Genomic DNA, 15,111 nt, shown 5'->3' with positions numbered 1-15,111 from the left:
AGAAAGGTGATTTGAGTGCCTTTGAACGTGGCATGGTTGTTGGTGCCAGAAGGGCTGGTCTGAGTATTTCAGAAACTGCTGATCTACTGGGATTTTCACGCACAACCATTTCTAGGGTTTACAGAGAATGGTCCGAAAAAGAAAAAACATCCAGTGAGCGGCAGTTCTGTGGGCGGAAATGCCTTGTTGATGCCAGAGGTCAGAGGAGAATGGGCAGACTGGTTCGAGCTGATAGAAAGGCAACAGTGACTCAAATCGCCACCCGTTACAACCAAGGTAGGCAGAAGAGCATCTCTGAACGCACAGTACGTCAAACTTTGAGGCAGATGGCCTACAGCAGCAGAAGACCACACCGGGTGCCACTCCTTTCAGCTAAGAACAGGAAACTGAGGCTACAATTTGCACAAGCTCATCGAAATTGGACAGTAGAAGATTGGAAAAACGTTGCCTGGTCTGATGAGTCTCGATTTCTACTGCGACATTCAGATGGTAGGGTCAGAATTTGGCGTCAACAACATGAAAGCATGGATCCATCCTGCCTTGTATCAACGGTTCAGGCTGGTGGTGGTGGTGTCATGGTGTGGGGAATATTTTTTGGCACTCTTTGGGCCCCTTGGTACCAATTGAGCATCGTTGCAACGCCACAGCCTACCTGAGTATTGTTGCTGACCATGTCCATCCCTTTATGACCACAATGTACCCAACATCTGATGGCTACTTTCAGCAGGATAATGCGCCATGTCATAAAGCTGGAATCATCTCAGACTGGTTTCTTGAACATGACAATGAGTTCACTGTACTCAAATGGCCTCCACAGTCACCAGATCTCAATCCAATAGAGCATCTTTGGGATGTGGTGGAACGGGAGATTCGCATCATGGATGTGCAACCGACAAATCTGTGGCAACTGTGTGATGCCATCATGTCAATATGGACCAAAATCTCTGAGGAATGCTTCCAGCACCTTGTTGAATCTATGCCACGAAGAATTGAGGCAGTTCTGAAGGCAAAAGGGGGTCCAACCCGTTACTTGAATGGTGTACCTAATAAAGTGGCCGTGAGTGTATATTGTAATGCAAATGCTTAGAAAAGGCAGAGGGGCATTTTTGCACTGAAGGTATAATGGGCTTCTGCAACCTGTCATTAGTGAAAATTAGGTCCCTGGTGTCAGGTTCACTTTAACAAGCAAATTACTCTTGCTTATATATAAAGTATAGAAAATCTACACAATTTGAGATTTAGATTCACTGACTATGCAATCTAGACAATTCCTCTAGACCTTTAATTTAAAGGCTCAGTCTATGATGACAAAAGTAAATGTCCTTCATACCAATCAATAGGCTGTGAAAAAAACAGAAACTGTTTTTTTTTATTACCAAGTAAGGGAGGAGTAGGCCACAAAATTAGTAGAACGATGGATAGCAGTCAAGGAAAAAGTGGGGAATTATTTTGAGACCACTGTGCGTTTGAGACACAAAATGTGCAGTGTGATAGGAACTGTTAAATCCAGGGCTGACAGTGCACAGTCATCCACCAGTCTAGGGAAAGGAAAGCTTTAAGGGAAAAAGTAAGCAAGTAAAGTTATAGGAAAGTACATATAGGGTGAAGGAGGAGAAGGGAATGCACCTCTGGAAAGGAAACAACACAAGATGTTAAAACATTCTTGATCATTCAGCGGTAAATGAAGATGGTTTATGGTAAAATAATGCAAAACTAAAGCAATTGAAAAATTTTAAAGAAAATAACATTTGCTAGTTGGTAGCTATAACATTGGGTAGTATTGTTAGAGATCTACTTTGCCATAAAAATTGAACCCAACCACATCTTTTCCTGTGTGCCAGCAACAGCTTGTCCTAGCAGCAGGTTTTTTTTAGATTGTGAGATGAACTTAAAATAACTGGAACTATGCATGAGCATGTACAGGGAGGATTGCATGCAGATTTTACTATGGTCATTTTTAATCTTGGGAATTTCTATACTGGAATTAGAGCAGAGATAAAATCTAATGTCCCTAGGTCCCCTTGCATGATTTGTAACAGGACTCCCACCTACCTGCACCACCTTAACTTAGCAATTTTAAAATTTAACTGGTGGTTATACAGCAAATGCACTTTTGGCCATGCTCCAGTACCAGGACCTTTGTTAGCTGTACATTAACAATCGCCCTGCCAGAACCTTAATCTTATATTCATGAATACTATAAGGTCAAAGATCACATCACATCAGGTTAAGATCCCCATCTGCAAAGTTCCCTTTCTCATTTACCATATATACTTGTGTATAAGCCAAGTTTTTCAGCACAAAAAATGTGCTGAAAAACTTTAGATCGGCTTATACACGGGTCAATTAAAAAAAATAAACTTACATACTCACCATCCGGCACTCGCTCGGCGCAACTGCTGGCGGCTCCTCTTCTGTCTTCTCTATGCTGTATTAGCCTGCAGAGAGGTGTCCATGAGATCTGCCAGCTGGTACACACTATGATGGGGGCGCTGATGACGTCATAGTGTGTGCCGGCCGGCAGATCACATGGACGCATCTCTGCTGGCTGTTACAGCAGAGAGAAGAAAAAAAGAGGAGCCATGGGGATCGGAGCATTGGGGAACCACGCCGAGCATCGGGACCGCCCAGGGGTGAGTATGTAAGTTTGTTTTTTTAATGTGCTTGCTAAACTGTGGGCAGCCTGGCTACTGAAGGGGGCTGGCTTGCTGTATACTTAAGGCGGCTGGCTGTATACTACTGGGCGCTGGCAGGCTATATACTGCAGGGGTTGGCAGGCTATATACTACTGGGGGCAGGCTGGCTATATACTACTGGGGGCAGGCTGGCTATATACTGGGAGGCTGTGACCAATGCACAATCTGTTACTGACCATCCCTTATGACAATTTCCAGATACTGAATAACCTGATGGCATGGTGAAGCATGCTTTTTTATGGAAGACATCAAATTGCAACATAGTTCTAAAACAATGTTTCCTTCGTGAAACTGATAGTAATAATTGCTTTTCTCAGTAACTTCGTCAATGCGTATACATGACTAAGCATTCTGAGAGATTCCCGTCCTAGCATGGGTAAGGAAAAGGTTTTAGGTGCAATGCTCATAGTCCAAGCAATCACTGGTGTTTGGCAAACAGGAAATCAACTGTATTTATGGGTCCTCTGTTAAAGATAAGTTAATTCAGGGACATGCTTGCAATGTTAACATCCACATAACACTTTGGTCACCTTTTCTCCCCTTTCTCCCGGGTCTCCTTTCTCTCCTCGAGGACCAGGAAAACCCTGAAACAATATACAGAATGACTGTGTCTGACTGTCTGCACTGGATGTATTACAGGGGGTTAAGTCATAGAGATTTACTTCTGCAAATTATTAACATAGTCATGTGGAAACCTTACAGCACTGCTGAAGATTCATGGGACTCTTACTTCTTCTTGGTGCCATCTGGCTTCATGTTCACTAGGCTCTCAAGCTAAATATGGCTAAACTTACTTTGTATTCAGTATCTTAATTTAGAAGCATAAAGTCCCTTTATACAATAGCTCTGCATTTTTTTCACTTATTGTAACTTAAAAATAATGAAAAATAAAAACAGAAAAGAAAAATGAAAACATGAAAATGAAATGTTTTCCGATATGTATATAGCATGCATTGGCGCATGTTTCATCCATATGACTTACGTCTAGACCAGGCTCCCCATCTTTGCCCTGGAAAAGATTGTAACATTTCTGATTAATGACATTAGAACCTTTTACATTGAAGAAGTACATAATGTATTAGATAATTTTATTCATTCCCTTTAGAGGGTCACTTAGCTTATACTTTATGTAATCTCAAAGTATTGATCCCTATATATGCAGATATTTCACATTGACTTCGATATAGTATTATATAATATGAATAGAGACAGGCAGTATGAAATATTGTACTTTTATTCATGTTATACGACTTTGTAAACTGTGCATATTTTGTATCCCATATATACATTGGAGATCAAAATTAGAGAACAATGAATCACTTTATTCTTTCAGAATGAATGCAATCTTGATTGATCAACATTTGATGGATTTTTTGTATGGGGTACTCCATGTCACTATAGTGTTTTATAAAAGTATCAACATAAAAGCTTTATTTTGCAAAAAAAAGTGATGGTCCTACTTAGAGAACAGCAATAACAGTAACACAGTGAAAGATTATACCGTATATACTAAAGTATAAGCAGAGATTTTCAGCCCAATTTTTGTCCTAAAAAAGCCCCAATTTTTACATAAAAAATTAAAGTTAATACTCACCCTCCGCTCACCCCTGATGTCCTCTTCTCCCTCTAGCAAGTCTTTGTGTTCCTGGACGGACAGCATCTCAATTACAGTACTCGTAGATCCAGGCAATATGACTGTGGTGATCTTCTTATATTTGTTATCCATGGTCTCCTTCCTTGTAAAATAAAGGTTTAAAATTATGCTAATGAGCTTGACTGCTCTGGTTGAGCCCTCAGGCTCATTAGCATAATTTTCTAAGTTTATTTTCAAATGTTGAAGACCATGGATAACTAATATAAGATTATCGCAGTCACAGTGCCTGGATCTATGAGTAAGGCTACATTCACACTGCCGTATGGAGGACGTATATACGGCCGATATACGTCCTCCATAGACGGCAATGGGCACACATGCGGCACCGTACCGCTCCGTACCCGGGAAAAAGATAGGACCTGTCCTATCTTTTCCCGTAATACGGCAACGTGCGCCATGTATCTCTATGGAGAGGGGCAGGGGTGAGCTGCGCTCACCTCCTCCTCCTCTCCCCGTGCACTGCCGTTGCCCGTACCGTACCGTACCGTACCGGGCAACGGCAGTGTGAATGTAGCCTAAGTGTCCATGGTTTATCATGCTCAATTTCGATGGAAGATTTTCTTTAACAGCTGTGTTAAATGGGTTTTCCTGCATCTTGTTTTTTTTTAAAGAGTGGCTGTGGGTGTTGTAAAAACTATAAATAATTTATACTTTCTCTGGGGTTCGCGTCCAGTGCTACACCCTCTGTCACCACCAGTCTCTGTTTGTTTACAGAGGCTCAGCAATGACGTCACACCCATAGCACACACTCAGACTCAGACTTTAAGGGAAACCAGTAGCCATTAAACATAGATGTGAAATCTCGATCCTGGGAAATTAATTCTTTTATGAATATCTTAAAATTCTGATAGTACTGTAATAAAAATGTTTTAGACTCACAGGTAAACCATATGGTCCTCGAGGTCCTGGATCACCGACAATACCCTTTTCTCCCTGTAAGAAAACATTTCCATTATTGTTAAAAAATTTATCATAGTGTATGATATACAATATGAATTGAAGATTTTTGTAACTTGTGCCTCAATATATATGTGTTTTATAGGCATCTATTTTATTTTATTATTTAAGTATAGCAGAAGGACCCTTTCAAAATTTGAGACCACAAAAGAATTGATATTTTATACATTTAATTAATCCATAAAAGTGATTACATGGGTTTTCAGTTATGTTCATTAAAGTTACTCTTCATATACCGTCACTGGTATATCGGCCACTTCCCGCTGAGGTCCTTTTTCGATTTTGCATTTTCATTTTTTACTCCCCACATTCAAAAATCTATAATTTTTTTTATTTTTCATGTAAAGAGCTGTGTGAGGGCTTGTTTTCTGCATAACAAATTACACTTCACAGTATTTAATATTCCATGCCTGCCTTGTATTAGGAACTAGGAAAAAAAATGCAAATGCAGTGAAATTGGTGAAAAAACACATTTGTGCCATTTTCTTGTGGGTTTGGTTTTTACAGCTTTCACGGTGCTTCCCAAATGACTACTTTATTCTATGGGTACTGTGAGACACTGAAGGGGTTAACTGTGGATGGGCGGTATGTTTCCCCTAGGTTTTGCTTCTATGCAAGGCCTTAGTGCTGAGGTGGGTTTGTCCAGCACCTTGGACACAGGTGATGGGAACAGCCTAATTAGCCTGGATAAAATGACTCAGCAGAGTTGAGTGGGTTGTCTCTCTGTGGAAGGAGGCTGAGAGGACACAGCTCTGACCTGTGTGTCTGGAGCAGCCACGTGATCTTTGTTTAGTGTGAGCTAGTGGACTATTTGTATAGTTAGCACCCTGACGGGTAGGTTTTCTTTTGTTTATTCAAATACCTGAATGTAAAGGCTGGTTTTATTTTGCTGCAATAAACGCAGGCGAGACCTGTTTGGACTGTACCCTGGTGTCCCTGTCTTGAACTGCATCCCTGCACCCCGCTACCACGGTCTCTACTGGGCCAAATCCCCACATATGGTGGAGGATGCGGGCAGTTCAAAAGACACACACCTGAAAGGCTCGCTACATCCTGCAACATTGCATGGCCTGGGTGAAAGCAGCAGGCAAATTGCAGGATAAAGCCAAGATGGAGGACTTTATTAAAGCCATGCTCCAGCAGCAGGAGGAGAGATCCCGCCAGCAGCAGGAAGAGTCCCAGGCTAATCGGCAGCTGCAGCAAGCCATGCTCCAGCAGCAGGAGGAGAGGTCCCGCCAGCAGCAAGCCATGCTCCAGCAACAACAGGAAGAGTCCCGAGCTAATCGACAGCTGCAGCAAGCCATGCTCCAGCAGCAGGAGGAGAGGTCCCGCCAGCAGCAGGAAGAGTCCCGAGCCATGTTCCAGCTGATGATGGAAAAGTTTTCTGGCGTTATGGCAGCACCGCAAGCGATGACTACTGAGGGGTCCCATACTGGTTTGCAAGGGTACCCGGGTGTCCAGCATTCCGCACGGGCTGCAGTACAAAAGGCTTTACAAAAAATGACGGCGACCGACGACGTGGAGGCGTATCTCACTGTGTTCGAGCGAGTAGCTGAGCGAGAGGAGTTACCAGCTGAGCAGTGGGCAGATGTCCTGGCACCGTTCCTGACGGGCGAAGCGCAGAAGGCTTACTACGACCTGAGTGAAACGGAGGCCCGTGAGTACCCCCAGCTAAAGGCGGAGGTTCTGGCTCGTCTTGGGGTCACCGTTCAAGTTCGTTCCAGCCGGGTCCACCAGTGGGCGTACTCAGAAAAACTACCCCCACGCTCCCAAATGCATGACCTGATCCATCTTGTCCGGAAGTGGCTACAACCAGAGGACTGCACCCCAGCACAGATGGTAGAGAGAGTGGTCCTCGACAAGTTCACCCGTTCTCTGCCCTCTCGGCTCCAGCGGTGGGTTGGACAGGCCGGTCCCACAAAAGCTGAGGAGCTTGTGTCCCTTGTAGAGAGGTATCGGGCTACGGAGGACCTTCTACTTACCTCTCCCACACGAAGCAGTGCCAGTGACAGGGTCACCAAACCAGCTGGTAAGACTGCTACTGCGGAAAAGGGGAGACATGTCAGGTTGGGAGGGGGTTCATTGGGGGGCGTGGATACCCAGAAACCCAGTGAGGCTCGTGACAGAGGTCATGGCCGTATCCAGTGCTGGCGGTGCCATGAAATGGGCCATATTGCTGCCAACTGTCCACTGTCAGTGGAGCCAATGGACTGCAACCAGACCCGGCGAGTGTCACTGTTTGCCCGGCCGGTTCTGGCGGCCGAGTCAGTCACGGATGCAGAACCCCAAGTGTGCATGGTCACAATCGGTGGTCACACAGTGGAAGCCTTGCTAGACTCAGGGAGTCTGGTCACCCTGGTGCGGGGAACTTTGGTTGATCCTGGACTATACAGTGGGCGGAGAGTGGGAGTGTTGTGTATACATGGGGACACTCGCGAATATCCCACTGCTGTCATCAACCTACATACCCCTTGTGGTACTATTGCCCATGAAGTGGGGGTGGTGGGGACCCTGTTTCATGAGGCTATTATCGGCAGAGACTTACCTGTGTTTTGGGACCTCTGGAGACGAAGACCCACCTCAGGTGCTGTTGCAGATAATGGACATCAGGTATGTCTGGCCTTGGCCCCTGAACCCTTTGAGGCCGATGTACCCACACCAGCAGTAGGGGTGACCCCATGTGATGAATTCTCTCCCCTAGAGGTCCTAGCTGGTGAGGTCGAGGGCCACGAGGAGGTGGCCGACATGCCGGACTTTGAGATTTCCCGTGAAAATTTTGGGGCTGCACAGCTACAGGACCCTACCTTGTTTAAAGCACGGGAGAATGTTAAGGTGATAAATGGGGTACTCCAAATACCAGGGGCTGACAAAATATACCCCCGAATGGTGATTGTTGGGGAACTGTTGTACAGGGTCGACCAGATACGGGGTGAGGAGGTTGAGCAACTTGTAGTACCCCAATCTCACCGTAGGCTGGTGCTAGAGTTGGCACACAAACATGTGCTGGGAGGGCACTTAGGTGCTGAGAAGACCCGAGAGAGGATCCTGCAGAGATTTTTCTGGCCCGGGGTGTGGGAGGAGGTAAACCGGTATTGTAGCTCCTGCCCTGAGTGTCAACTTACTGCCCCGGTGTCCCACTTCAGGAGTCCTTTGGTCCCGCTACCAATCATAGAGGTGCCATTTGAACGGATTGCAATGGATCTGGTTGGCCCCATAGTCAAATCCTCAAGGGGGCACCAATACATCCTAGTTATCCTGGACTACGCTACGCGGTATCCCGAGGCGATTCCATTAAGGAACACCTCCTCCAAAAATATTGCTAGGGAGCTGTTCCAGGTGTTCTCACGCACAGGCCTCCCCAAGGAAATCTTGACTGACCAGGGTACCCCATTCATGTCTAGGGTAATGAAGGAGATGTGTAAGTTACTGCAGGTCAAACAGCTCCGCACCTCTGTGTATCATCCTCAGACAGATGGCCTGGTCGAGAGGTTTAATAAGACCTTGAAGGGGATGCTAAAGAGGGTGGTCAGCAAAGATGGGAAGGACTGGGATTGTTTGTTGCCCTATTTGATGTTTGCCATACGTGAAGTTCCACAGTCCTCCACGGGTTTCTCACCCTTTGAGCTGTTATATGGCCGTTCCCCACGTGGGCTTTTGGATGTAGCCAAGGAGACCTGGGAACAGGAGAGGACCCCCCACCGTAGTGTGATAGAACACGTCTCCCTTATGCAGGACCGCATAGAGGCGGTAATGCCCCTTGTAAAGGAGCACATGACAAGGGCACAAGAGGCCCAGTCTAGGGTCTACAATAGGTCAGCCAGACTCAGGACCTTTAACCCAGGCGACAGAGTGCTAGTTCTGGTGCCCACCGTTGAGAGCAAGTTCTTGGCAAAATGGCAAGGACCATATGAGGTCATGGAGAAAGTGGGGGAGGTAACCTACAAGGTATCTCAGCCGGGGAGGAGGAAACCCGAACAGATATACCACGTGAACCTCCTAAAGCCATGGAGGGAAAGAGAGTCCCTGATGGCCATGGGAGTAGAAAAAGCGTCTGTCCCCAAGAAGGGGACACCGGAGGTAGGTGTACCCGATGCCAAGGTGTCTGAAGTACGGATCTCGGAGTCCCTCTCCAGGGCCCAGATTCAGGAAGCAAAGGAGTTTGTGCTCCGAAATGTGGATGTGTTCTCTAAGTTACCGGGACGTACTTCAGTCATCAAGCATGACATCATAACCGAACCCCACATCAGGGTACACCAAAAACCCTACCGGGTCCCCGAAGCACGCCGGCTTGCCATATCTAAAGAAGTCAGGCAGATGTTAGACCTGGGGGTTATCGAGGAGTCTAAAAGTGACTGGTCGAGTCCTATTGTGTTGATTCCCAAACCTGATGGTTCCCTACGGTTCTGCAATGATTTTAGGAAGTTGAACGAGGTGTCCAAATTTGATTCTTATCCCATGCCCAGGGTTGACGAGTTGATAGAACGACTTGGACAGGCTAGGTTCTTCTCCACCCTTGACCTGACGAAAGGGTATTGGCAGGTGCCCCTTACTGACAAGGCCAAAGAGAAGACCGCTTTTGTTACTCCTGACGGGCTTTTTCAGTACGTGGTACTTCCCTTTGGGCTACATGGGGCTCCCGCCACATTCCAGAGGTTAATGGATCTCGTGCTAAAACCTCACCGGAGTTATGCCTCGGCCTACTTAGATGACATTATAGTCTATAGTAACGACTGGGAGAGTCATCTAGCCAAAGTACAAGCAGTGGTAGACTCCCTGAGGGCAGCAGGGCTGACAGCGAACCCCCAAAAGTGTGCACTGGGTCTGGAAGAGGCCCGTTACCTGGGGTACCGTATTGGGCGAGGGGTCATCAAACCCCAAGTAAATAAAGTAGAGGCGATCCAGCAGTGGCCACGACCTTTGAGCAAGAAGCAAGTGAGGGCTTTTCTGGGCATAGTGGGCTATTATCGCCGATTTATCCCCGATTTTGCGACAATAGCGGCACCTCTGACTGACCTGACTAAGGGTAGCAGGGCGGTGATGGTAAAGTGGAGTGAAGAGGCTGAGGGGGCGTTTCAGCGACTTAAGACGGTTTTGTGTGAGGGACCGATACTGATCACCCCTAACTTCACCAAGACCTTTATTGTGCAGACTGACGCTTCTGACGTGGGCTTGGGGGCTGTCCTGTCCCAAGTAGTGGAGGGTGAGGAACATCCTGTAACATTCCTGAGCCGCAAGCTCACACCTCCTGAAAAGAACTATAGTATAGTTGAGAGGGAGTGCTTGGCGATAAAATGGGCTCTGGAATCCCTGAGGTATTACTTGGTAGGGCGGCAGTTTACACTGGTGACCGATCACTCTCCCCTAACCTGGATGAGTCAGGCCAAAGAGAGGAACGCCAGGGTCACAAGGTGGTTCCTAATGCTCCAGAATTTTAAATTCACGGTGGAACATCGAGCAGGAAAATTGCATGGGAATGCCGATGCCCTATCCCGTACCCACTGTCTGATGGCCAAAAGTGTTCGTCCCCACAGGGTCAAACAGAGGGGGAGGGTATGTGAGACACTGAAGGGGTTAACTGTGGATGGGCGGTATGTTTCCCCTAGGTTTTGCTTCTATGCAAGGCCTTAGTGCTGAGGTGGGTTTGTCCAGCACCTTGGACACAGGTGATGGGAACAGCCTAATTAGCCTGGATAAAATGACTCAGCAGAGTTGAGTGGGTTGTCTCTCTGTGGAAGGAGGCTGAGAGGACACAGCTCTGACCTGTGTGTCTGGAGCAGCCACGTGATCTTTGTTTAGTGTGAGCTAGTGGACTATTTGTATAGTTAGCACCCTGACGGGTAGGTTTTCTTTTGTTTATTCAAATACCTGAATGTAAAGGCTGGTTTTATTTTGCTGCAATAAACGCAGGCGAGACCTGTTTGGACTGTACCCTGGTGTCCCTGTCTTGAACTGCATCCCTGCACCCCGCTACCACGGTCTCTACTGGGCCAAATCCCCACAGTACGTACAATCACGGGCACACTAAATTCTTATAGGTTTTAATGCTTTTTATTGCATTCAAAAAATTAATACCTTCTGTAATACAAAAAAAAAAATCTTCATTTCTCCATCTTCTGGCACTAATAACTTTTTCATAGTTCAGTGTATGTATGTGTGTACAATATCATTATTTGCAAGATGAGATGACATTTTCATTACTATCATTTTGATTACGGTACATTTTTCCTATGTTGCAAAATGGTGAAAAAGTGGTGTTTTGGACATTCGGACACAATTTTTCGTTACGGGAATAATTGTTACTTTATTTTGATAGGTGGGACATTTTCAGACACGGTGATACCTAACAAGTTTATGATTTTTACTGTTTATTTTTTTATATAAATTCTAGGAAAAGGGGGATTTGAATTTTTACTATTCTCAGACCCCCTAGGGCAGGTGTTGGGAACCAATGGCTCGCGAGCCAGATGTGGCTCTTTTGATGGCCACATCTGGCTCATGGAGCAGGTTCCTGGTGGGGCCAGTGGAAAAATAAAAAACCATGTATTTACCTTTGCACCGCTCCCCCACAGCTCCACTACTTGAAGCAGTCCGGCCAGTGGTGACAGCTCCGAACATGCCAGTGTCGCACAGACTATGACATTGGCAAGTGGCTATATAATGGGGGTGGGCTGTCTGGCTATATATAGGGGTGCTGGCTATAGACTGGGAGGGCAGGCTGGCTATGTACTGGGTGGGCGGGGGCTGGCTGTATACTGGGTGGGCGGGGGCTGGCTGTATACTGGGTGGGCGGGGGCTGGCTGTATACTGGGTGGGCGGGGGCTGGCTGTATACTGGGTGGGCGGGCTGGCTGTATACTGGGTGGGCGGGCTGGCTGTATACTGGGTGGGCGGGCTGGCTGTATACTGGGTGGGCGGGCTGTCTGGCTGTATACTGGGGGGCTGTCTGGCTATACATAGGGTGGGCTGGCTGTATACTATGGGGACTGGCTGGCTGTATACTGGGGGGCTGTCTGGCTCTCTAAAGAGGGGCTGACTATATACTGGGTGGGCTTGCTGGCTATATACTGGGTGAGCTGGCTATATACTAGGGGGACTGGCTGGCTGTATACTGGGTGGGCGGGGGCTGGCTGTATACTGGGTGGGCGGGCTGGCTGTATACTGGGTGGGCGGGCTGGCTGTATACTGGGGGGGCTGTCTGGCTGTATACTGGGGGGCTGTCTGGCTATACATAGGGGGGCTGTCAATATACTGGGTGGGCTGGCTGTATACTATGGGGACTGGCTGGCTGTATACTGGGGGGGCGGGCTGGCTGTATACTGGGTGGGCGGGCTGGCTGTATACTGGGGGGGCTGTCTGGCTGTATACTGGGGGGCTGTCTGGCTATACATAGGGGGGCTGTCAATATACTGGGTGGGCTGGCTGTATACTATGGGGACTGGCTGGCTGTATACTGGGGGGCTGTCTGGCTCTCTAAAGAGGGGCTGACTATATACTGGGTGGGCTTGCTGACTATATACTGGGGGGGGGCTGGCTGGCTGTATACTGGGGGGCTGGCTGGCTGTATACTGGGGGGCTGGCTGGCTATATACTGGGGGGCAGGCTGGCTATATACTGGGGGGGGGGCTGTCTGGCTGTATACTGGGGGGGCTGTCTGGCTATATACTGGGTGGACATGCTGACTATATACTGGGTGGACATGCTGACTATATACTGGGGCATGCTGGCTATAAACTGGGGGGCATGCTGGCTATAAACTGGGGGGGGGTGGCTGACTATATACTGGGGGGCTGTCTGGCTATACATAGGGGGGCTGTCAATATACTGGGTGGGCTGGCTGTATACTATGGGGACTGGCTGGCTGTATACTGGGTGGGCTGGCTATATACTAGGGGGACTGGCTGGCTGTATACTATGGGGACTGGCTGGCTGTATACTGGGTGGGCTGGCTATATACTAGGGGGACTGGCTGGCTGTATACTAGGGGGACTGGCTGGCTGTATACTGGGGGGACTGGCTGGCTGTATACTGGGGGGGCTGGCTGGCTAAATACTGGGGGGGGCTGGCTGGCTAAATACTGGGGGGGGCTGGCTGGCTAAATACTGGGGGGCTGGCTGGCTAAATACTGGGGGGGCTGGCTGGCTAAATACTGGGGGGGGGCTGGCTTGCAATATACTGGGGGCTGGTTGGCTATATACTGGGGGGCTGGTTGGCTATATACTTTATAAACATATTGTATAGCTATTGCAGAATTATATTTTAAATTATATGGTGCTTATGGCTCTCAGCCAAAAAGGTTTCTGACACCTGCCCTAGGATTATTTTACCCTAGGTCATCTGATGCTATCAAATACTGCCATACTACAGTATGTCATGGAGAATGATTGTTGCTCCCCAGTGACATGGGGAGCAACAATCTAAGGCAATATGGTGGCGCCCACGATCACTTCGCTGCTGGCGAACAAACAGTTAACACCTGCGATCGGTGCTGGCCCAATTCGCAGGTGTTACCAGTGGTTATTTGCTGCAATATGCAGCCCGTGAGCCCTCTCCATACACCCACAGCCAACATGTAACAAAGCATCTTTTAAATTGGCATTGCCAGCTTCTAGGCACCATGGTTACATATCATCATATATAACTAATGCTATAGAATTTACAAACTATTTTACAATGTTCATCTTGCCTTGATACATATTTATTTTGTATAATGGACTACATACCCTGTCACCTTTTGGACCTGCAGGACCTGGTGGACCAATGGGCCCATCTATTCCCTAAAAGAGAATCAGAATAGAGTAGTTAATTGATCTATGGATCAGAACATGGATGCTGATGGATCAGTTCCTTTTTCGTTCAGTAGCGATGCAGGGAATTCTGATTTAGAAAGAAATTTAGTTAGAAGGAGTCATGCAGAGGGGGCACGTGGAAGGGCGTATCGGTTGTTAAAATCACATGAAACAAGACAAGGCACAGACAGGATAAGACATGAATAAATAATCATGTTTACAGAATATAAATGGATTTTTGTTCCAGAATTATTTCCACTCGCTTGAAAATATGTAGTGTAGACCAGAGATCAAATGATTTGAGCTTGGCATCCAGAACTAGGGAGAAGAAAGACACATGCCTATAGAAGTGGAGATCATGCTTAAAGAACTGAATGATAAAAGAGGAGCAGAAGACTGAGGCCATTCCAAGATGTTTACTCTTCTTTTCATTCATAACTATTATTTGACCATTAGACCAGACCCTTTCTACAAAATATTCTCACTTCTACATATACTCTTTGTCAGATCTTACTTACTGACTCCTTATAAACTTAGTAAGATGTATACAAAGATAGATAGGCAGGGTACGAGTGATGTATATATATACTTACATCATATAAAATGTATTTCATGTCTTTCAGCTTGTTGTTATTTAGATATGTTTCTAATTTTCCAATTGCACATTAAACTTCTTAGGCCTGTGTGCTATATTACTTTCTAATTTTTCCTACTGCACATTTAACTTTGTAGGCTGTAGATTTTACCATTGCTGACCAAAAGAACAATTACTCATATATTAATACAAACTCATCTAAGTCCTAAAATAACTGCATGTATTCAGGCCAAGCCAAGCAATATCTTTGGAATCACTTGAGTTTGTATAAAATAGCCTTTGTCAGCTTTGTCTGTCTGGTTTGTTGTTTTGTAAACTGCAGCAGTTTTTCCACTCTGATTTTCCCATATCCTGCTGTTTATTGTACTCTCTGCCCTCATAGGAACTCTATACCCTGCAGCAGAGGAGCTGCCACAAGTCCAGG

General features: G+C 46.6%; 1 protein-coding gene across 1 annotated transcript in view; it reads right to left on the bottom strand.

Annotated features, from left to right (window-relative positions):
* Positions 1-15,111, bottom strand: part of COL25A1 (collagen type XXV alpha 1 chain) — a 311,581-nt gene that overhangs the window by 23,101 nt on the left and 273,369 nt on the right. Inside the window, exons 31-34 of the mRNA XM_072119318.1 lie at positions 14,027-14,080; positions 5,230-5,283; positions 3,679-3,705; positions 3,227-3,280 (exon numbers count right to left, since the gene is read on the bottom strand). Coding sequence (XP_071975419.1) covers positions 3,227-3,280; positions 3,679-3,705; positions 5,230-5,283; positions 14,027-14,080 — 189 coding nt within the window. The remainder of the gene's footprint in view (positions 1-3,226; positions 3,281-3,678; positions 3,706-5,229; positions 5,284-14,026; positions 14,081-15,111) is intronic.

The sequence above is a fragment of the Engystomops pustulosus genome, chromosome 1 (assembly GCF_040894005.1).
Source record: "Engystomops pustulosus chromosome 1, aEngPut4.maternal, whole genome shotgun sequence".
In the NCBI taxonomy this organism is placed as follows: Eukaryota; Metazoa; Chordata; class Amphibia; order Anura; family Leptodactylidae; genus Engystomops; species Engystomops pustulosus.
This window is presented reverse-complemented; position numbering and strand designations above follow the sequence as displayed.